Source organism: Periophthalmus magnuspinnatus, chromosome 17 (assembly GCF_009829125.3).
Source record: "Periophthalmus magnuspinnatus isolate fPerMag1 chromosome 17, fPerMag1.2.pri, whole genome shotgun sequence".
NCBI classification, from domain to species: Eukaryota; Metazoa; Chordata; class Actinopteri; order Gobiiformes; family Gobiidae; genus Periophthalmus; species Periophthalmus magnuspinnatus.
This window is the reverse complement of record NC_047142.1, coordinates 3,636,688-3,658,761: the sequence shown is the minus strand read 5'-3', so window position 1 is coordinate 3,658,761 and position 22,074 is coordinate 3,636,688. Positions and strand designations below refer to the sequence as shown.

The 22,074-nt window shown below is 42.4% G+C and overlaps 1 protein-coding gene across 8 annotated transcripts in view; it reads right to left on the bottom strand.

The window, feature by feature from the left end:
- The window catches only part of LOC117385013 (zinc finger protein 521-like), a 177,972-nt gene that overhangs the window by 58,039 nt on the left and 97,859 nt on the right, over nucleotides 1-22,074 (bottom strand). For 6 of the 8 annotated variants that reach the window (XM_055228764.1, XM_055228765.1, XM_055228767.1 and 3 more), the window contains one exon: nucleotides 6,334-6,384. The exons of the other annotated variants lie outside the window; for them this stretch is intronic. In XM_055228764.1, the coding sequence (XP_055084739.1) occupies nucleotides 6,334-6,384 (51 nt within the window). The remainder of the gene's footprint in view (nucleotides 1-6,333; nucleotides 6,385-22,074) is intronic. 8 annotated transcript variants of the gene reach the window in all.

The window sequence follows — 22,074 nt, the reverse complement described above, 5'->3', positions numbered from 1 at the left end:
AACTGTCAAAACCAGACTCAGAGAGACTTATCCTGCGTTTATGTCCAGTAGATTAGACGACTGTAACGTCCTGATCACTGGACTCTCCAAAAGAGCCTCAAGACAGAACAGAACATCCAGAACATCCAGAACACTGCTGCTCGGGTCAGGACTAGAACCAGGAAGTACTTCACACATGTGTCCTGTGGCTCAGGTCTGTGGCTCCTGTGGCTCAGAGACTTTAAAGCAGCTCAGTGTGAACAAGTCTCTCCATGGACCAGCACCAAAGAACATCTCCCACATCAGCCACATGAGGAGGACTAAACCAGGACTAAACCAGGTCTAAACCAGGTCTAAACCAGGACTGAAACTGGACTAAACCAGGACTAAAACTGGACTAAACCAGGACTAAAACTGGACTAAAACTGGACTAAACCAGGACTAAACCAGGACTAAACCAGGACTAAACCAGGACTAAACCAGGACTAGACATGGGGAATCAGCGCTTGAGTTTTACGGTTTACGGTTCTGTTAATCTGTGAATATGACTGAAAGGGTTTTATTCTGTACTCTTCTGTTTTAGTGTTAATTTTATGATGATTATTGTGACTATGTTTTGATTTGTGCAATTTGAATGTATTTTTTATTCTGTAAAGCACTTTGTACAGCACAATTCGTACACAAAGTAATTCAAATAAACTTGCCTTGCCTTGTTTATGCTTTTACTCTGAAATCTCTCTAAAAACACAACCAACCAACGACGATACAGACGACAAAATCAAAATGGCCACTACTGCAAACCTTATAACCCGACTTGAGGGTAAAAATGTATGTCCAAGGCAACTTTCTTCAACTTAATGGGTTTAATTTGACAGAAATTACCCTTCTGGTGGAACATGGCTGCACTGTTTCACTCGCTCACTGCTGCAGCACTTGGGGAATGACACAATCCAACATCAACATACAAGTGTCAGAATCTACAAACCTGCGCCGGCAATTTCAGCACAGCCCGTTTCAGATTGGACATGTTGAAGTAGTTAGCTTAGATGAAAGTTACATGTGCTAGCGGGGACATCATGTGCACAAGGTTGTTTTTAAGAGACTCTCAAACTGTGTGAAGTGCGTCTGCTCTGTGGGGGCTTCTTCTGGAGACCCTCTGGTGATAGACGTATAAATTAGTTCACACTTTCACAAACATATTAGTATTTTTTGTCGAATGTACCCGATTATTCTGGCTCCAATGGACATGTACGTTTCTTGGATAGAACGGCAAATATCTCAGAGATAATCTAAAGGGACATAATCTTATGACAATTCATAAAACGGCGCTGAAGTGGCCTCATCTAATCCACGTTTAGCACAAAAAGGTGAAATATTCGAGAAAGGTTTAGTCCTGATCTTGTGCATCCAAGTCCTGCGTGTGCTCCAAACTTTAGTCACTTCAGTCAGTCTTTCAGTACTGTTTTAGTCCTCGTTTAGGCTTTGGTTGGATCAGTTTAAGTCGTCGCATTCCTTCCTTGTTCAGTAATAATCAATAAACTCAATTTTGATACAAAGGAAAAGGGTCAATACCTGATGCCAAAACAAGAACTGAACATTTTTTTTAGACGATAAACTGAAATTTACATCACAACATAAATCTTTAAGTCTTTAATTCGTGCCTATACCCAATTTTTTATCCATATCTCTGACCAAAACGTATTTTCCGCAGTGTATATTGATCATTTTTTGCTTTTATGGGTACAAATAACTACGTTGCGCTGTCTGTATTTGATTGTAAAGCGTTTTATCAAGCGAAAATCAAGTTGTTGTTCGAATGCTAGTTGTTTTTAGCATTACCGTGATAGCAAAACTCCGCTCTGGTCTCTGAAAGCCGCGAAAACCGCTCATAATCTCATCACGTTGAATCATTTGGATGCTAGGAATGCGTTAGGAAAGTGAGGAATAACTGGACTTGTTTTTCACGTTTTGAACACAGTATAAATCAGGTACAGCGCCATTTATTTGTGTATCTACCTCGTTGACGACCCCATTTCAACCCGTATAGTTTCGCCCTCTTTTAAGCTAACCTTGGCCCGAACGGATCTCTTATGGAACACCAAATATTTTCCAAACGTGGCTTGGTGTGAAAACTTTTGAGCGCCGCTTGTCTCCGGTCTTCAAGAGTGTGGAGAAGGGAATGAGTGCCGACAGCGCCTGCCCGCGTACCACTGTGCCTGGTGTCCGACAGATGTGCAACTTGGCAGCCCTTCTCTTCAAAAACACCAAGTCCACGCATTCCAGGGCGCCATGGAGACCGCCCCCACCCCTCCGACCCTTTTCTCCAACCCCCCCCACGAACTGTCTTCTTCCTCCCTCATCACCTCCGCACACGAGGGAGGGAGGGAGGGGGGAGGGCGCCGCGGTAATCTCGTGTCCCTCGGATGTGAAGTCTCCGGCGGCGGTGCCCCCTCGCGTTTACCCCCCGCCTCTCGGGCCTGATGGGTAAATTGGAATGGCGCACCCTGCTGGCCTGACGAGAGCGCGGAGGAGACAGCGGTGGATCGACGCACGCTGAGAACCCTCCCACCTCGTGCGCGCCGTCTAATGTAGTGGACATGTATGTGCCAAGACGAGCTGAGGAGTTTATGTCGAAGGGATTTAGCGGATGGGTTTGAATTCACGTTTGACGCAGGTTTTGAGCGATGGTTTATTGATACTGATGTACGAGATGCAAGTTTAAAGCTATATGGTGGAACATTCTAGGCAAGTAGCGCACCCACTGTCCCAAAGATACACAGAGAACTTTAAAAAAAACATTCTGCAGCTTATTTTCCATGTTTAAAAATTAGCGCAAGGGTTTAAATTCACGATTGGCGCAGGTTTTGAGCGATGGTTTATTGATATTGATGTACGAGATGCAAGTTTAAAGCTATATGGTGGAACATTCTAGGCAAGTAGCGCACCCACTGTCACAAAGATACACAGAGAATTAAAAAAAAAAACATTCTGCAGCTTATTTTCCACGTTTAAAAATTAGCGGATGGATTTGAATTCACGATTGGCGCAGGTTTTGAGCGATAACCTATTGATATTGATGTAAGATGTGCAAGTTTAAAGCCATACGTTGGAATATTCCAGGTAAAGCAACAACATCTCCATGAAAACAGGCAAGTAGCGCACCCACAATCACAAAGATACACAGTGAACCTTTAAAAAAAACATTCTGCAGCTTATTTTCAATGTTTAAAAATTAGCGCATGGGTTTAAATTCACGATTGGCGCAGGTTTTGAGCGATGGTTTATTGATATTGATGTACGAGATGCAAGTTTAAAGCCATATGGTGGAACATTCTAGGCAAGTAGCGCACCCACTGTCACAAAGATACACAGAGAACTTAAAAAAAATAAATTCTGCAGCTTATTTTCCACATTTAAAAATTTGCGTATGGGTTTGAATTTACGATTGGCGCAGGTTTTGAGCGACAGAATATTGATATTAATGAAAGATGTGCAATTTTAAAGCCATACGGTGGAACATTCCAGGCAAGGCAACAACATTTACATGAAAACAAGCAAGTAGCGCACCCACTGTCACAAAGATACACAGTGAACCTTTAAAAAAAAACATTCTGCAGCTTATTTTCCACGTTTAAAAATGATTATATATACCTATGATCACATTTTTATAGCAGTTTACGCACACGTTCATACAAGAGCGTGCACAGCCACTGGGAGCGACGTGGTTTAAGTGTCTTGCCCAAAGAAACAACAGCAGCATTCATGTGTTGAAGCTGGAATCGCACCGCCAACCTGTGAGTCAGTGGATTTAACCGCTCAACCAATGATGTTTATGTCGAGAGCGGGATTCGAACCGGCAACCTTCGGATCAGTGGACAAAAACTACCAACTGTCGTCCAAAATGTCTCAAAAAATGCATAATTTTGCCAACATAGAGCGACGATTACTCTAATGTGTGATGAGACAAACAGCCATAAAACACAAAAACAACTACTTCAAAACTTTGAGATAATATTTTTTTTAGTATTTCCAGTTTTGACCTTACACCGAACATTCATACTGCATGGCACCGACACAATTTTCCAGCATTCCTTTCCTTTTAACCTTCTCTTCGCTTCTTTCTTTCTTTTTATTTATACAGGGCAGCCCAACGAGAGCACTTGGACTCTTATTTTCACGGGCGCTTGTATCTTGTGCTTGGACAAAAAAAAACAAAAAAAACAAAAAAACATGAAATGAGAAGCTACGTCGTCGTCTTAAAAGGAATCGGAAAAACCTCTTTGGGTTTCGGAATATCTTAAAATCCTGTGTAATAACGTGGCCAAAATTCCAAGCACATCTATTGGCCTGATCTCATAGCTCTCATTTACATAGAGATTGAATGTAAGATGAATAAACAGATAGCAGGAAACAGTGGTGATATAGGCCGAGCGCTTGTTCAAATTTGAATGTGCCTCATCTGGAACGACCCAGCTTGGTGCCTTTTGTACAAAACGCACCTGATTTCTGTTGCCATAGTTTCTATTAAGCTCTAAAAGGAGAAACATGCTTCTCTAGCTGCACCATCTCGACTCACGTTCACCTTCATGTCGACCAGGAGACACTGACACAGGCCGATTTGGAGACATAAAGACGACCTTCCGTTTGATTTTAGACGAAGCAAAAGCACGTACCGACAATTTAAACAGTTAAACTCTTTTGTTCGTTCAGCTTAGCATTAAACGCCTACTAGTCTAATGCATAATGTAGCTTATAGGCTAATTATACTCAGTGCAGCACATGCTAATTGTTTACACTCTTAGCCATGTTTACGGGACTTAATGAAGTCAATCATCTCTAATATTTCCTTACAGTGGGCTCAGTGGTTAATGCCTATTCCTCAGATAATATTGGCTATGGGGTTTCTTCATCTTATAGCACATGTATAGCACATTATGTTTATACGACACATTAGTGAACTACTTTGTGGTCAAAATCCTGTAGGTCAGGTTAATAGTGGTGAGCGATTCCACAGATTTTTGTTTTCGAGCCAATACCAAGTAATACAATAGTAAATGTTACCAGTGTATTTTGTGTCAAAATGTATTCAAAATCCTCTACTTGAAGGAATTTTGCCTTGGTATATATAAACGCTGTTCTCTTTGCTCCACCCCTTAAACCACATGTGTCAAACTCAAGGCCCACGGGTCAAATATGGCCCTCCACATCATTTTATGTGGCCCTCGACAGGGTAAATTTAAAGGTATGATGGACTTAAAATGTCTTTGTACCAAGAGATACACAGTTACACAGCCATATTTTTACATCTAGGCAAATTCATATGCAATATTTGAAACTTGAATATGTAATAAACACAGTTAATTAACTAAAAAAAAAGTTAGATTTATTTTATATCTGGCCTTTTGAGAGCAAACATTTTGCTGATGTGACCCTCGGTGAAAATGTGTTTAACACCGCTGCCTTAAACCAAAATTTAAACGTACTTCAAAAAACACAGAAAAAAAAGCTAAAATTGTAACTATTGATATTTTTGCGTGTCAATCCGTAGCAGCTAAAGCTAATTCCTTCTTGAAACTGGCTTCATAAATCATAACAGTAGATGCATATTCTTCACGCGCGTTTATTTTGCCTCTTGCGTTACTGTAAATGCATGAGCGGTCCAGTCCACCCCAGAACGGAGAGTGGACGTCCTGGAACAGTCAGCGGGACCTGCAGGGGCTAAAGATCAGGCCGGGAGAAACCACGGGGGCCCCAGCTGTCAAAGGCAGAGCTATCTAGGGGCCGAAGGGGGGTCTGAAACATGACATACATTTCATTACACTTAAACCAACTGTGGGTTCAACTCGGAGCCCTGGATCTGTGCGCGGGCGTCTCGGAGGAGGGAGAGAGTGGAGGTGCCAGAGAAGAGCTGGCACAAAGAACACAATGGCGGAGTGGACAAAGAGGCCACCGCTGGACTAATTGCTCGGGGATGGCGAGGAATATTTGAAGTACTTATGTGTTAAGCTCAGTTTTCATTTAACTTTCATTTGCTATGAGTAAGTAAGGGTATTATAATATCGCATGTAATACAATGTATTGCCAATTGCTGGTTGGGATAATAGGTTGGGTAATGGCTAGCTAATACCGGGCTAGCTAAAACGAAACATAATCATGCGTAGTGGGCTAATAGGAAGAACAGAGAAGAAAATATACTAGCAAACAGCCCCTACACAACTCATTTTAAAGTTATTTATCTGCACAAAAAATAGCTCAAGGTTTCAGATGTGAATAAGTGTAAATGAGGCTCAAAACAACAGTTACTAGCATTAACGTAAGCGTAGCATTACTTAGGGAAAGTTAAAAAACACATACTTTCTGGATCACCACCTGATGACATCATCCAGTGGGGCCAAGCATTTTCAGCTACGGAGAGGGAAGACAGCCAAATTACTCAAAGATGCGATATAGAAACAAAACTTATTTTTTCCTTGAGGAGGTAACATTATAACATGGTGAGTAGCTAATCGTTCTTGTGTAGCAGACGACTTTTAATAAGAAATACCAATTCCAGAGTTGATTTTCATGTAATAAAGTGATGTGTTTTGCGTAAATACAGGGTCAAAATGAGACTGTGTGCTGTCTGGAACTAATTATAATCCATTTTTATCACAGGCGAACTAGGAAATAAGCTTAGTATGCTAGTTTTTGTCTACTCCGGCCTCATCGCAGTGAATAACTATCCTGCAAGAAATACGTTATGAAAGCGGTGAATAAATTAGTAATAGTAATAAGATAGTACTATTCCAAAACCACAATCTTAACTATCAACTAAATATCTTCTGTGGTTGTATTATTGCAGCCCTGACATGTGGGGTGCCCCAGGGGTCAATCCTAGGACCGCTTTTGTTTAATCTCTACATGCTGCTGTTAGACCAATTAATACGCAGTCCTACCACAAATATGCAAATGAAGGTGAATATGGACCAGTGGATTCACTCTTCTCTCAGTGTGTGGATGCAAAACAACTTTCTCCAGCTAAACTCAGACAAAACTGACCACTGCCACTGACACTATCCCCTCCCTCTGTCCAGGATGCACACTTGGGCATCTGTATTTAACTCCAGTACATTGACACGTGGAGTTGTTGTGAGACATGGTGGACATGAGTGGGGAATGGTCCTTATCTGACATGGAGTGTGGTCTTTGGAGTCAGAGAGACAGAGGAAGATAGAGAGAGAGCGAAAGAGAGCACTTGTCCATTAACACACTCTGGGACGGTCCTCTGGAGAGGCCCTCAGACAGAGTGCTCGGGCGGAGGGGAGCGGAGCCGTATTGGTCAGTCCAGAAGACGTCGAATCGGAGCGGAGTGCTTGGGTTAAGAATGCATGGTTTAACTTATAGGTTAGCTTATTGGCGATAACGCTAAAGGCAATGGCAGCGATTAAATGGAAGAGAAAGTCAGGACAGTAGCATTTGGTGTTTAGAGGATATTTACAATTGTGAGATGAAGTTTGAACTCAAGCCACAAGGGGTCAGTAAAGAAGCAAAGAATTACTTGTAGTTTTATATTTTTCTTATCGATAAATATACGAGTTTAATCAAAAGTCAAGTAAATTGCATATGGTGTCAAATAGATCTTAACAATTGGGGGTCAGCGATTTTTTTTTTTTCCCTCAATTATTTCTATAGATAAATGTTTTCGTCTTAACATTATACTTTTATTCAACTGTAGTATTTTGATGGCAACTTGATTTTCAGCTAAAATAAAAAGTGACTAAAAAGAACAATATGCATTTTCTTCTCACCCTCTTTTTTCTATCTTTTACTTCTCACACTCGAGTAATATTCATTTGAAGTAAGTATTTTATCGAACAAAAAGCCCATCTATACATCTGCGCGTGCATTGCAAGATAGGACCAAAACAGTGAATGCTTCTAGCCTTCTCCAGTGATCATTCCTGCCTTATGATAAATATAAAACATAACCTACTTCGCATAACAAAGAAACGTCTTTTGAAATTCCCTTGGAGTATTATTAAAGCGGCTATAGAATTACAAAACGCTATTATTGCTGCTCGCTTGGGGGGAGCCCTTACTCATTAGGCTCCTAAGATGTCTCTGGTTTTGATTATCTCATCCTCTCCCTCCTCTTGTTCTAGTGACAAACTCCAGCTATTTTGATGCCAATCTCCTTCCAGCTGTCATATCTATCTTAAAGATCACAAAAACCTTCAGACACACTTGTGATACGTCTTCAAATTTGCTAGACGTCGGTTTGATTCCCCCATTGAATTTGCAGGATTAACTTGAGGAAGAAATGTCTCAGATTTCTTAAAGGCGTCTGCTGCGTCTGACTTCAGAGCGTGCGATGGTGTGAGTGTGCGGTGGTATTGTCCAGGGGAGGGAACCCTCACTCCAACCGTCAGCGCGGCACCAAGTGGGACAGGCATGATTAAAACGCACTGAGGCTGTGACTGACAGACTCCCCATCGCCTCCACAAGATGACATGTCTCCAAGTGCTGCGCAAAAGCAACTCCTCTAATTTTAACTCCGACCCCCTCCGTCAAAACCCACAAAAACAGGCATGCTGTGGTTCTTAACCACAATAAAAGTGATAACAACTAAACAGAGGAATAAGTTTAAACAACAATGGAGAGGGAAGAGACAAAAGGGCTGAGAAGGCGCCATTTCCCTCTGGTAAACGCACACAGCAGGAACCTGTGAGCTTGTGACAACACCTTCAAACAATTCTGTTACTTTCACACAAATATCTGCTGCTGATGCTCTCAAGCACTGCTGTCCCACTGCACATCCACGTGCCAAGCTCCTGCTTACAGGGAACAAACTCTCCGAGTAAGTGTGCCTGACATTTGTCATGCAGCATACAGTTAGCATACAGCAGAGAGGTGGGCTACCAGGAAGTATAGGCGATCCATGTGTGAAAGCATGTGTGAACAAAATCATTTGGTTTGTCTATGCTTCTTGTGATTCTCATTTCTTCACAATGAGGAGGACAGAGGGGGGTTTCCTGTTATTGTCAGGGTCGTGTACTAAATGATTCACACAAACGGGATCTTTTACATCGGCGTCAGCACTTCAGCTGGGCGCCCTTGTGGGGGAATTCTTTTTGTGTGTTTTTATTGAAGTCTGCACAGAGTGCGCCCAAACGCTCTGACAGGGGGCCCCCGAGGGCGCTTGTCTTCACCTCCGAATCATAAGATAGAGAGACCATGCTCCCTGTGTGCACTCAATTATACCCCTCTATACCCCCCCACGCTCTACCCTGCCCTCCCTGCCCCAAAAACTAAAACAGAGGAAGAGGAAAGGCTTCAGTAATGCAGTCCCAGCGGAGGGCAGTGTGATCAGCCCGCGCTGCTGGCACGGCTGACAGGCTCGACGTGGCAGTGCGCTCCCTGTAGTCTGTCAGAGTGGAGCTACAGCATGACGGTTAGTACGCCTCCTCCCGGGACATGCTTTCTTTGCTTACCCCCGGCGGCCCTGCCATGACAGGCCCCTCCTCTGACCCAAAGAGAACCAAAGCTTTGGCCCAATTACACCCAGATAGGTGGGTTACAGCGCCATGATACCAGGACGACACATGGAGCGAGGTGCAGAGGAAAGTCGACAATTCTCAACTGTTACTGGAAAAAAGTTTGGTTACTCGTGATGAGACGTTACATGTCTATCTCTCACGTAACCTACAGAATTATGTAATGACGATCACGATGTTAATGCCGATACAATGCAACAACAACAGCTAGTTCCCCATGTGCTACAGCCTTGAGTGCCTCCCCAGTGAGCAGCCCTGTGACTCCTGGCGCGGGGCTGCAGGGAGAGCGCGTCTGTAATTCGATCAGCGGGCACAGCTGCACAAACAGGGCTTCGGCGGTATTTCTCTGGGCTCCACGGAATCGACTTTGCATGAATGGCCCCTCTCTTCGCCCCAAAATGCTCCGTTTTCCACATGTCGGCGCGTATATATACGACAACCTCTGCGCCTTATTATCCTGGAAGAGCTCCTCCGTCCTCTCTGGCTAAAGACCTCGTCCAAAACCCTGCTGCCTGACCTGTCAAAACCAAGCAATCCTCTGAAAAAAATAACTGGAAAAAATCGCAAACAAAATAAAGCAACAACCGCTGGCAGGGTCAGGGGGGCATGCGGTCTGGGGGCCTGGACTCTGGCGGGGCTCTGTGATTGGTGGAAAGGGCACAGAGTAGAAGGGGAATCTTTTCAAAGTGAAATCTCCAGCTGATGGCTTATAGAGCTCCATGCAGTTTGTTTCTCTTGCTGCTGTCAGGAGTTTTCGCCATTTGGAAGGATTAGAAAAAGTGAGAGGGGGAAAAAAAAAGAAAGACCAAGAGCGAGAAGAGAAACTGGACAGGGTCTGAGTGATGGACCCCTCAGAGGGTGATAAACCTACGACCTTGACGCCCCCCCACGGTGACCCTTGAACTACGACCTCTGGCTCGGTGCCGCGGACAGGTGCAGACGGGGAGAGTGACCACACCGCGCGGTACGGAGCAGCCAAATACGCTCTGACCCCGTCCTGATGGTCCGGCTTCTCCAGGAATAACAAGAGAGAAATGGAAAAGTGGAGGAGTTGTAATAGAGACTGACGAGTAATTAAGATAAATGTCAGAGTGGCTTTAACAGATGGGTATTGGATTTTTGGTTTTCCTGACCAAGTTGTAAGGTAGAGTTGGAAAAATAGACTACATTTTTGGAGTTGTGTTCTGAGTATAAATTAGTGATCATGTAAAATGGGAAGAAAAACACTGTAAGAACGTTTTGTTTTTTAGAAGAGTAACACAGACATAACTTTAGGAATCGTAAACGGTCACATTCATATATGCATTGTGTTCTGCGTCCTGATTGGCTAAAAGACTGTATAATGTGTACAGAATGTGTTCAGACAAATTTACATAAACGTTGGATCTCAGTGTGACTCTGAAGTGCTGTACGTTTGCAATTTGTTTTCTCCCCGACAAAACCCACAATGTCGATGAAACGTTCTGCACCGACAAAGGCGCCTACGAAGGTTTGAACTTTGTGATTAAACAAGAGAAAATGTTAACGTCTGTGTGAGAAAAGTGTATAAAGTGTGTGGTGAGGGGTTTTATAGACAAAAACAGAATAATCGTAAAAAATAAAGCTGATACTTCGCGGATTTCGCCTATTGCGGGTTATTTTTAGAACGTGAACCGGCGATAAACGAGGGACCGCTGTACAGCAAGAAACCGCTCACTCGTTCGTGCAAAAGTTTACGCGGACACTTGGGGTGAAGTGGGTTAAGTGTCTTGCCCAAGGACAAAACAAGAGCACTCATCTGTGGGAAGAGCTTGAATCGTAACGCCAACTTTTGGATCAACGGACAAACGCTCAACCAACTGAGCTTCTGTCTTAGCAAAGATTAGTTTTTAATGATCAAATATATATAAAAATCTTGAACTCTTAATATTTAGTTTGTTCCCGACATCGACGCTTGATTATTCTATGTCGCCACGATGAAACTGAAGCCCCTCCCATCTCTCAAACTCTCTCGAACTGTAACTGTAGAGAGTAATTTTGCACTGGGCCAACAATTCTATCAAATGATTTTCCCATTGCAAAAAGAATAGAGAGAGGTGCAATTGTGTTATGCTGTTAATGAGATTCCAGCAGAGTCACATTTTGGTGAATACAAGCTGCTGAGGTGACAGGTTTGCCAAAGCAGCTGGACGTGGCACATCTGATCCAAACCAGTGCGATCTTTATGAGCCAGGCGAAATGTACCAGACAAAGGCAATAACAAATGTTGAAAAAAAGAGAATTAACCTTGACTTTTCAAGATAGAAAAGATGATAGGAACGATGTAGAGTGACTAATGTAATGAAAAAGGTAATGGTGGATCATCTAGTTCAAGGATAAATGCTTTAAACAAGGGCTGAACAACAAATTGCAATGATCAAATCTACAATTATTACAAAAGAATGTTCTCTAACTGTAGTTTAGACCTCTACAAACACGCTCTGAAATGCACGAGTTTCTTGTTTTTGCTTAAAAGTTCTAAACCCGAGTATTTATTTTACGTCTAGAAGAAGTAGAACATTTTGTTAAAAGACGCTCTACCTGATTTTTCCTGTCTTAAAAACATGAAAACCAGAACTAGCTCATGTTAAATGGTTCCAAACTTATTCCTTACTTACCTTACGCATTCCTGACATCTTAATTATTCACAGTGATGAGTTTAAAACTTTTCACAACCCTCCGAAAACCGGTGTGAAGTTTTGCCCTGACGGTAAAGCTAACAGCGCTTTCTGATAATTGGACAATGAAACACTTAGACTATAAACTATAATTGGGTACAGACAGTACGCAGCAGACTTATTTTGACCTCAGGACCTGCTTATACGATATATCTGTAACGAAGATTATCGTTAAATACATGGGGAAGGGATACAGGGCCTCAAATTCCCAGGAAAAGGATGAAAAAATGCATTATACAAAAAAAAATGGTTAGAAAAACACTTGGGTTTTTGTTACAGGGAGCGGTGGTGCTGTGGTAAGATGGAAATGGAAACAGACAGTAGTGCAGTGACTAATGCATTGCGGTGTAGGTTTGGTGTGAGTGACGCTGAGCAGAGCCTGTTCCTGTGCCACACCGGGCTCACGGGTCGCTGTGGTCCATGCCAGTCTTTGTGCAGATCCACTTCCACTCCCCGGGCACCTCCCTCATGTTGTTGGCCCAGTGATTCAGTGCCTTGCATTAAGAGCAATTCACCTGCCTCCGGCGTCCCAGCGGCACTGGTCCCCCGGGGAAACCAGGTGGAGCATAAAAAAGTTCCACATATGGTAAAGTCAAGCTGCTCCGAGGCTGCCGACTGTGTGCCGTGGGGATGCAGGCTCCTAAAAGGCCCAGCTGGCACTTGGAAAAGGGCTTGTGCATTACTACACCTCAGTGCTGGTTTCGGCTCCCCTTTGGAAAGTGTTGGCCGGCGCTCATGACCAACCATTTTAGATTTGTGCCTGTACCCCCCCTCCTCATTCCACGCTCCCTCCCGCCTTCCAAACGGGTCTGTATCCAATTGAACATTTGGTCCTCCACTGCTGGTTAATCAAATTCCTCCATCTGGCCCCCCATCCCTGTGGAACACAAAAGGTGCAGCCTGAGCCCTGGTCCAAGTGCATATTGGGAGGGAGGCGGGGGGGCACTGCCTACCTAACTTACACAGCCCAGTCAACTACATCAGGTAGGGAGCGCCAGGCCGGAGTTTTGGGCAAACAGTAACAGCTTGGGAGTGAGTGTCTGAGGCCTGCTGTTCGTATAGAGCCCGGGGACAGGGCGGTTCATGCGACAGTAGGAGGGTTTATGAGCTAATACCTCCACATACACTGTAGAATACTGATAGAGTGGGACTAAGCACTGCGGGCTGCTTATGCCATCGCTGCAGTAAGGTCTCCGAGGCAGTAGGGGGCGATGCTTTGTTTACATATCTGCTAAATGATCAGTGTTTTTTTGTATTTAAGTGAGGCTAATCAAAGTCCAAATACTTTTAGACGCAGGAACAAGCTTGTGACATTATCAAAGCTCTAAAGAAACAAAGATTTTGTGTTTCGTTATTTGAAATTAATGAATTAACTTGCCCGTTTGTGTCCCTAGATATGAGGTAGATGTGTTTTAATCATGTCCTGTACGACTTTTTACTGGAGTAGGAAACACTTCTCCTTATGTCACACCAACACACCAACTAAAAACGTAAATCTTTCCTCGCTCACAATGCGTAAATAAATAAATAAATAGCTTAATTAGCAAAACGTGCAAACGACACACAGAGCCTAGGAGCTGCGCCGCCCATTAAAACGTGCTTTCGAAAAAACAGACCGTTCTTTACGCTGTAATATTTCAACGATTCAGCACAAACTTAAGACTTGAAATCACGAAAGCAGCACAAAATCCCATGTCGGCTTCCATCGGGGCGAGGTGAAGACGGGGGACGCAAATTGACGCTACGCCGCCACATGGCACACCTCCTACTCCACGCTAATATCCGTTGTAACATTCCTATTCATGTCCGACCCATCCTCTCCCCAGCCAGGTGGCCAAACATGTGTCAATAATTAAACTGCTTTTTACATAACAGCATACAGGAACACGACGCAATTTGCCGCCCATATTTCACTGGGCCTTTATGAAAGCACATGAGAGCTCGTAATTAATCAAACCACTGGAATATGTGAACGGCAATTTCCACCTAATGGCACTTACAGGGATTGGGTCTCTTAAGCGCCGCGTCCTGTCTGCCCAAACGAGCCGGATTCATTTTCATCTGCGCAGTTCAGACAGCAGAGTGCGCGGAGAGGGTGTTAAACAACGCCCATCTGACACAAGCGAGAGGGGACTGAGATCCAGAGCTAGAGACGAGGACGAGGACGGGGACGGGGACGGGGGAAGACGGTTTGGGTTCGTCTACGATGTTTGTGGATAGGCCGTGCCATGATAAATCGTTTAATAGATGACAGATGGAACGGTAGTTTTTGGAGGTCAATATTTATAGTGGTACTTGTTTTTTTGCACGAGTGGCGAGGGTTAAATCTTCTTCCATGACATTCTGCCGTTTCTGTGTAAACCCTCAGTCGTCCGCGTCTGATCCACAGCGAAAGACGAAGTTTAAACGCGTCAAATGGACAAATCGTCGTAGGAGTCGAGACGTTTCGCTGCTCGTCTTCAGTGTTCACCAGCGATCTGACCAGAACTGAAGAAGCAGCGAAACGTCTTCACTCCTACAACGATTTGTCCAGTTGACGCGTTTAAACTTCGTCTTTCGCTGTTCTGCCGTTTCGTTTTTGCAGCTCGTGCTTTTTAACAATACTGTGCAGTTAAAAAAGTGTTGACTGGGTTTATCAGGCTTTAAATTTATTGTATCAGTGGCATAAATTAGTTTGTTTTATCGTTTATTGTCTGTATTTTCTTCAAAAGTCGTTATCGTGACAGGCCTGTGTTTTTGCACTGTTGTTCTGATGATGCTGTTATATATTTTCTACCTCTAAGTATTTTATTTTATTTTTAAGTACATCTTTTAAACTTTCTGCATGCCTTTATTTGTATTTATTCGGTGTTTTACATTGCACTTGTAAGTTCGATGTAAGTTCCTAGATTTTGCGCTGGGTTCACTGACGATGGCAATAAAAGTCAGATTTTTCTTCTTCTGATGTGGTCTGATATGTAGTAGAAGACATGCGTTAAATTCAAGGCCCGTGGGCCAAATGCGGCCCGTCATGTCATTTTATGTGGACTGCAACAAGGTAAATTTAAATGTATGACTCTATTAAAATGTCAGTTTATCAGAAGTTACGCAGTTACACAGACATTTTTTTATATCTTTGCAAATTTGAGACAAACCATTTTGCTGATGTGGCCCTCTGTGAAATTGAGTTTGACACCCCTGTCGTAGAAGAAACAAATGGAACAGTCACCTTTTTTAAATAATTTGCAAAAAAATCTGACTTTGAGACTGGTTGAGACTGATATCAATACTAAACGTAGATGAAGTTACGTGGTATTAAACTGTTCGCTTGTGGATACGTCACTTTTTCTAGAATTTAAAACCTTAGTGTTCAAGTGAAAATGGACACCAAATAAAGCTGAATTTTCAAAAACACAGACATTATTTTAAATGTACACAATCATTTATATTTTCATTTCCTTTGCTTATTAATTACTCACCACAAGAGCAAACTTTTTGACTTAAAACCTTACACCTGACACTAGATTGTGATGTCTCCAGCTGACCTCCAAACGCCAATGTCCCACACTTCTGCTTTACACAGTGTTACGAGTTGCTCCATGTCTATAAAACCCCCAAACCGAGCTATGACAATTTTATCACAATTCTAAAAGCGTTTACACATTTCCAACAACGCCTCCGATAAAATCCACACGTCCACGACCAACGGACACATCCCAGCTTCCCCCCGAACCCTCCACTTCTTCAATAATCTTACAAACCATCTCGTTTTGACCTGAAAATCCTGCCGTAGATTCAGTATTGGCCTTAACCCCGAGGGACCAAAACCACCACCCCGACCACCACCTCCCCAGCCGGGATCGCTGCCTTGCTTTTAGTGGCTTTCCAGGCTGAAGTCCTCGCCTAAATGGCACCCAAGTCCCTAAAAGTGTCTTTCTCTCCCTCCCCGCGGCCCTCCCAAGACTCCTCTAAGTGCAGCATCTTGTTACAGTAACTCAGCCTGGCCCGAGACAGTGGAGGAGAGAGGAGGCCATTGATTTCCCCCCCCCCCACCCCATTTCAGCTCCTCCAAGACTCGCAGTAAGATCTCTTAGGGGACTCTCGAATGCATCGGGCGTTATGGGAAACGGTGTCATTGCGTTTAAGGTCAGGGTTTTAGTTTTGAGTGTGTTTTTATTGGCGTGCGGAACAAGACGGACAAACAAAGCCGCGGTGCCAGGACGCCGGACGTATAGTAAAAAGAGTGATGGAGGAACTTGATCCACTGCGGAGACAAGGGAAGCTAACTGCAGCTAAGTAGTGAGCTTTTAGCCGGCTCCATAGGTAAACCAGAGTCTATAAAAAGACGCAGTTGGATAAATAATTGAGGAGAAATGCCAGGACTGTATCACTAGTCCCGTTTCAGGGGGAGAAGAGAAGTAAAATGTAACGACTTAGAAGATTCGGCTTGGAGTTGTACTGGAAACTCTCAATGCATCTTTTGTTTTCACTAGAAGTTTACCTGTGCAATCTGGTGTGAGATTGTTACACCATCAATAGATTAGATTGTTTTTTTTTCTGATGTGAAACTGTTATCGATACAGAACATTTAAAAACAACTTCAGCTGAACAAAGTGCTCAAAGTCAACAAAAAAACGAATATACACATCTCATGATACAAAGGAAAAGTACAATACAACACCAACATATCCTGTCTAACTAGTGTTAAATGCCAGGGAGAAGAGGTGGGTTTTCAGTCTAATCTTAAACTGCATTAAAGACAGAGGATCTGACAGGCAGAGGGCGCTGTTCCATAGTCTGGGCGCTGCCATAGAAAAGGCTCCGACTCCTCTAGTCTGGTCTTGAGCGTAGCTTTGGACAAGATCAGAATATTTCTATCGATTACATTTATTTTCATAGCAAAGATTTAAAAAGTAAATTTATAAACACTGAACCTGCATAATTACAACGAAAATGTGCATTCTAACAATAATTTCACCAGCTCACTATGTGTATTCAATGTTATTACCAAAAGAACGCTGCAATGTCAACTGAAAACCAGCAGTTGGCAGCGTTGAGAGAAAGTTCGACGCGTGAAAGAGACAAACGAGTCAAGTCAAAGGTTAAAAATGCTTCGTTTTTTCTATTCTGTTGTTTCGTTTTTGCAGCTCAGGCTTTTTAACAACACTGTACAGTTAGAAAAGTGTTGACTGGGTTTATCAGGCTTTAGGATTATTGTGTCAGCGGCATAAATTAGTTCCAATATCACCGTTTATCAGCTGTGTTTTCGTGACAGGCCTATTAACGGACATGTGGTTTGATGTGTAGTAGAAGAACGAAATGGAATAGTCTCTTTTTTTTAAGTAATTTGCAAAAATCAACAAAAATTTAAAAAGTAATGTGCAAATGTGCATTATAACAATATCAGTTTCACCTGTCCACTTTCTGTATTAAATGTTATTACTCATAGAACGCTGCAATGTCAACTAAAAACCAGCAGTTGGCAGCATTGCGAGAAAGTTCGATGCATGAAAGAGACAAACAAGTCAAGTCAAAGGTTAAAAACGCTTCAAAACGCACAGAAAAACTTGCACAAATCTGTTGGTTAAAACGACTATGGCAAATATAACGCAAAACGTCTAACTCATTTCCATTCTGTTCACTCTGCAACTTCCAACACCGAATGGCAAACACAACATAAATTAGAAGGTACTAATAATTTCTTTGAGTTCACATCAAATTTAGATTCCAAGAACATGCATTACCAAAGATCCCGCGCTCTCCTTTGGCCCCAGCTCCAGGTTTATGCTAGTTCGGGGGCCCTTGCACGTCTCCGAGGGGCCCCAGGTTGCATCTCCTCTTGCGTATTCCGCCTTCTTTACTCTTTCTAATCATTGGCCCTGTTTCCGCTCAATGCCAGCCTGCTAAATTCTTAATAACCGCCGCTAACTCCGAGCTTGAACTCTCATTCATTTACATCTTATTGAGCTATTCTGGCACAATTAAAATGCAATGCAACTTCCTTTTGGTTCTTGATATGCAGTCATTTTCGAAACACAGGCTTGTTCTTGTGAGTCATTAAGGCAAGAAAAGTGAAATAAAAACGCGGAAAAGATCTATGTATTGTTTATTAGCACCTCGGGCTTTTTACCCCCAAGGCATTCTGGGTAAGGGAGGGGCAGAGGTCACAGCAATTACCATTCTGCGCTTCCTCGGAGTCAGACAGTGTGAAGACATGCATTGGCAAATTCCATGGCAGAATTGTATATCGCATTAGCATAAAGCCCCGAAGAGCTAACCTTTGTGTGATTCCATTTGATTTGGAGGGTGGAAAATGGGCCAACTGACGGCTTCATCCGACCCTGCTGTTCCGAACTTCTGCGAGTTTTGTGTTTCAGTTTCGATGCTTTTTGGAAACTAATGTTGCAGTTTGGATTTCTGCAAAAAAAAACAACAAAAAAACCCCCAAAATGGATGACAATGACTCTGGTTTACCTACGGCGCCGGCTAAACGCTACGTGCTACTTAGCTGCAGTTAGCTTCCCTCGTGTCCGCAGTCGATCAACCTCCAGCCTCCAATTAAAAGACAGATTGGTGGAGATGCAAGCTTGTTTTTCTTCGCAATAAACACAAATAAAATGGAAAACCGCTTTTGTTTTAGTCTTCTTTCCTCGCTAAAAGCTACGTATTGTCGCTTTAAATTGCTCATATTACTCTATTTTTGATGCTATAATGTAGTTTCCTCATCACAAACATAGCCGGGGTTGTGTTTTATTTCATTCGCACATGTTTAACACAGAAACCCTGCAGATTTAGGCTTCGAGTTCTTCCCAAAAAACACTGTTTCACCTTGTGATGTCATCATGTGGTGATACAGGAAGTGCTCTACTGTGTTTTTAAACTCCACACACCTTCACTAGAATCATTTGGCTCATTTCAGTCCTGCAATTTCTACTAGAAAAATGGTAAAACGTAGTAGCTGTTAGCGTGAAAACTAACACTTTATGACATCACAAGGTGGAACAGAGCATTTTGAGCTTTGGAGATGTAGACAAACTAATAATAAAGAGCTAATCAAACATGTGTGAATGAAACACAAAACACAACACCAGGTCTGTTTTTGAGGAGGTAACATTATAACATGACTTAAGTCTCATAAAAGTCCATTTTGCGTAAGATACGACCTCTAAAAACTGCTCTCATTTTGAATAAATTTGAAAGCTACGAGCCGCTTTTCTCTTTGAGCTTTACCTTAAGTAAAGATAAAACATTACCATCATTCTGAGCTTACTTCAGCTTTGTTTCGTGCCGTATATCGGCTGCATTCTGAAAGCCTAAAACAGTATAAAAAGTCCTGACAGCTCCACACACGCCCGCGCTGTTTCCAGAGTTTCTCTTGTTTGTCTTTTGGTCTTGTGACTGCTCTCGCTAAAGATGTGCTTTTCCAAAAATAAAGCGTCGGGGGACATGAGGGATCATTGAATCATCCTGGGTAGAATATCGCATCATCTGTACAGCTCCCAGCTCCTGTCTCGAGCTCCAGAAAAACAGCACACTCAAATGCAGCGTGCGGCCCCAAACCTCGCCGTGATAATTGCACCTCTCCACACCTCCTCGTTTCTATACGTTGGCTGACACCTTGCCTGCCCTTGTTTAACAGGTTCATCAGAAGTGCACTGTATTTTCATATGAGCGCCAACGCTAGTATTTGCAGCACCATTAAACTCCAATATGGCAATAGACGGGATATGAGGACAGTGGGTTTGACAGGATGGTGTGAGCGGGGGAAAAATAGTGAGATTTTGTGTCCTTGGTTTGGCCTTTTCTAGCAAACTGGATTGTGCTGGTCAAAATTTATACTTTGGAACTGATACTGTAATTTTTGGAGTATAAGTTGCACCAGCCAAAAAATGCATACTAATGAAGAAAAAAAAAAAAATTCACATATAAATTGCCTCTGAGTACAAGTCGCACTAGTCAAAAAATGCATAACAGCGAAGAAAAAAAAAAAAAAATTCACATATAAATCACATCTGAGTATGAGTCACACTGGAGTATAAGTCGCAAAAGTCAGAAAATACATAATAATAAAGAAAAAAAAAAACATATTTCACATATAAATTGCCTCTGAGTATAAGTCACACCAGCCAAAAAATGTATAATAATGGAGGAAAAAACAAAACAAAATCACATATAAATTGTATCTGAGTATAAGTCGCATCCCCGGCCAAACTATGAAAAAAGTGCGACTTATTGTCCGGAAAATATGGTACTTATAGTTTCACATAGCTTAAATAGAAAGTACAATAAATAAATGAAATTGCAAATAAAATAAATATAAAAATGCAAAAAAAAAAAGTGTTATGGTTATTATGTGTAACCCTGGTTCTCTGAGTAAAAATAATTTCACTCCATCTCCATCTATTATTTAGTCTTAAAGTGATGAAAAATTAGGGTCGTCGCCGTAAAAGTTCACGCTGAAATGTTTTGAATGGTCCTCAAAATGGCGCCTATACCAAACCTATTGTACGTACCTGGATGGACAGAGATAATATAAAGAACGACTCATTAACGCTAATAATTAAACTGTTTTATTTAATTTCACTAATGCATTTTCATCGCTGCAGGTTTTGCCCGCTTTAAACCGCAGACGTCTTTTCTCTGGGTAAAGTGAGCCGCAAGAATCACACTCGACGGGAGAAGAACGACGCATCTCGGCTCTGCTTGTTATCGGGGCGTCTGAACTCTTCTCTAAACGTATGCAAAATTAATATAAGGTCACGATTCATCATAACCGTAATACATATTAAAGGCAGACATACAATGAAATGGGCAATGAGGGCAGTGGCGAAAAAGCAAGACACAAAAGCGAATAGAAAGATGGAGAACGCAAAGGGAGAGAAAGAGATGTGTGAATTTCCCCGCTCCCTCGAGAGCTCCCTTGATGCCAGGCATTCATCATCCGGCCTGTAATATCAGTGATTCCGCGGCTCCTCTGCTTACAGCCGAATTCATTTCTGCTTTAATTACTCTCATCGGCGGAATGCTGATGAAGGAGAGGGACCCAGCTTTAATTTGAATGAATTCCACCCGGACGGCCCTGGCAAACAACTGGCAGCCCGGCCCCAGGAGCCACTCTGGGACTGTGAGAACCTCAGCCTGTGGGCCCCCCCCCTTTTTCAAACCAGGGCCCCCACGTACCAGGGCCCCCACCAACCAACCGGATACCTTTATGAGGGAGGGTGTGTGTTTTACTGATGAGCGCGTTTATGTAATTGGTTGTTTTCACATTATACACTGCGAAAATGAAACAAATAGTAATGTGTTTATTGTGTAATTAAGAGTGCACATTTTAACGGGGACATATTGTGCTTTTTTCCACATATTTGTCATAAAAATACACGGACGGACATAGGGGGTAGGTGGAAACAGACATTTTCTGAGCGCTCAAGCCTCGACTTCAGTTAATACGAGATTAAAATGTGACTTTGAGAACGTTAATGAGGAGGGAATACCATTATACATCATTATAATGTAAATAAAAGGCGTTTTACATACATTACCTTTAAGTAAATGAGCGTTAAATAAAACAAGATTTGCGTGAACGTTAAAAAAATCCATGGGAAATGACGACGTAATGCATTTCAGAGCTTTGGTTTTGTATTTTGAGTGTAAAATGCGCTGATGTTCCTCTGTGAATGGAGCAAACGGAGGATTTTTAAGTATTTTTACAGCTTATTCTTAAATACACAATGTTAGCACTTTACATAGTACTAATACTTATTACTTATACTTAATTTAGTCAACTAACGGCGTTCGTATTGTATCTGACATTGTAATATTATAACAACACTTGATAAAGATGCTAGAGCTAGTATTGTCAGCGCAGAGTGTAATACCACTTGTGTC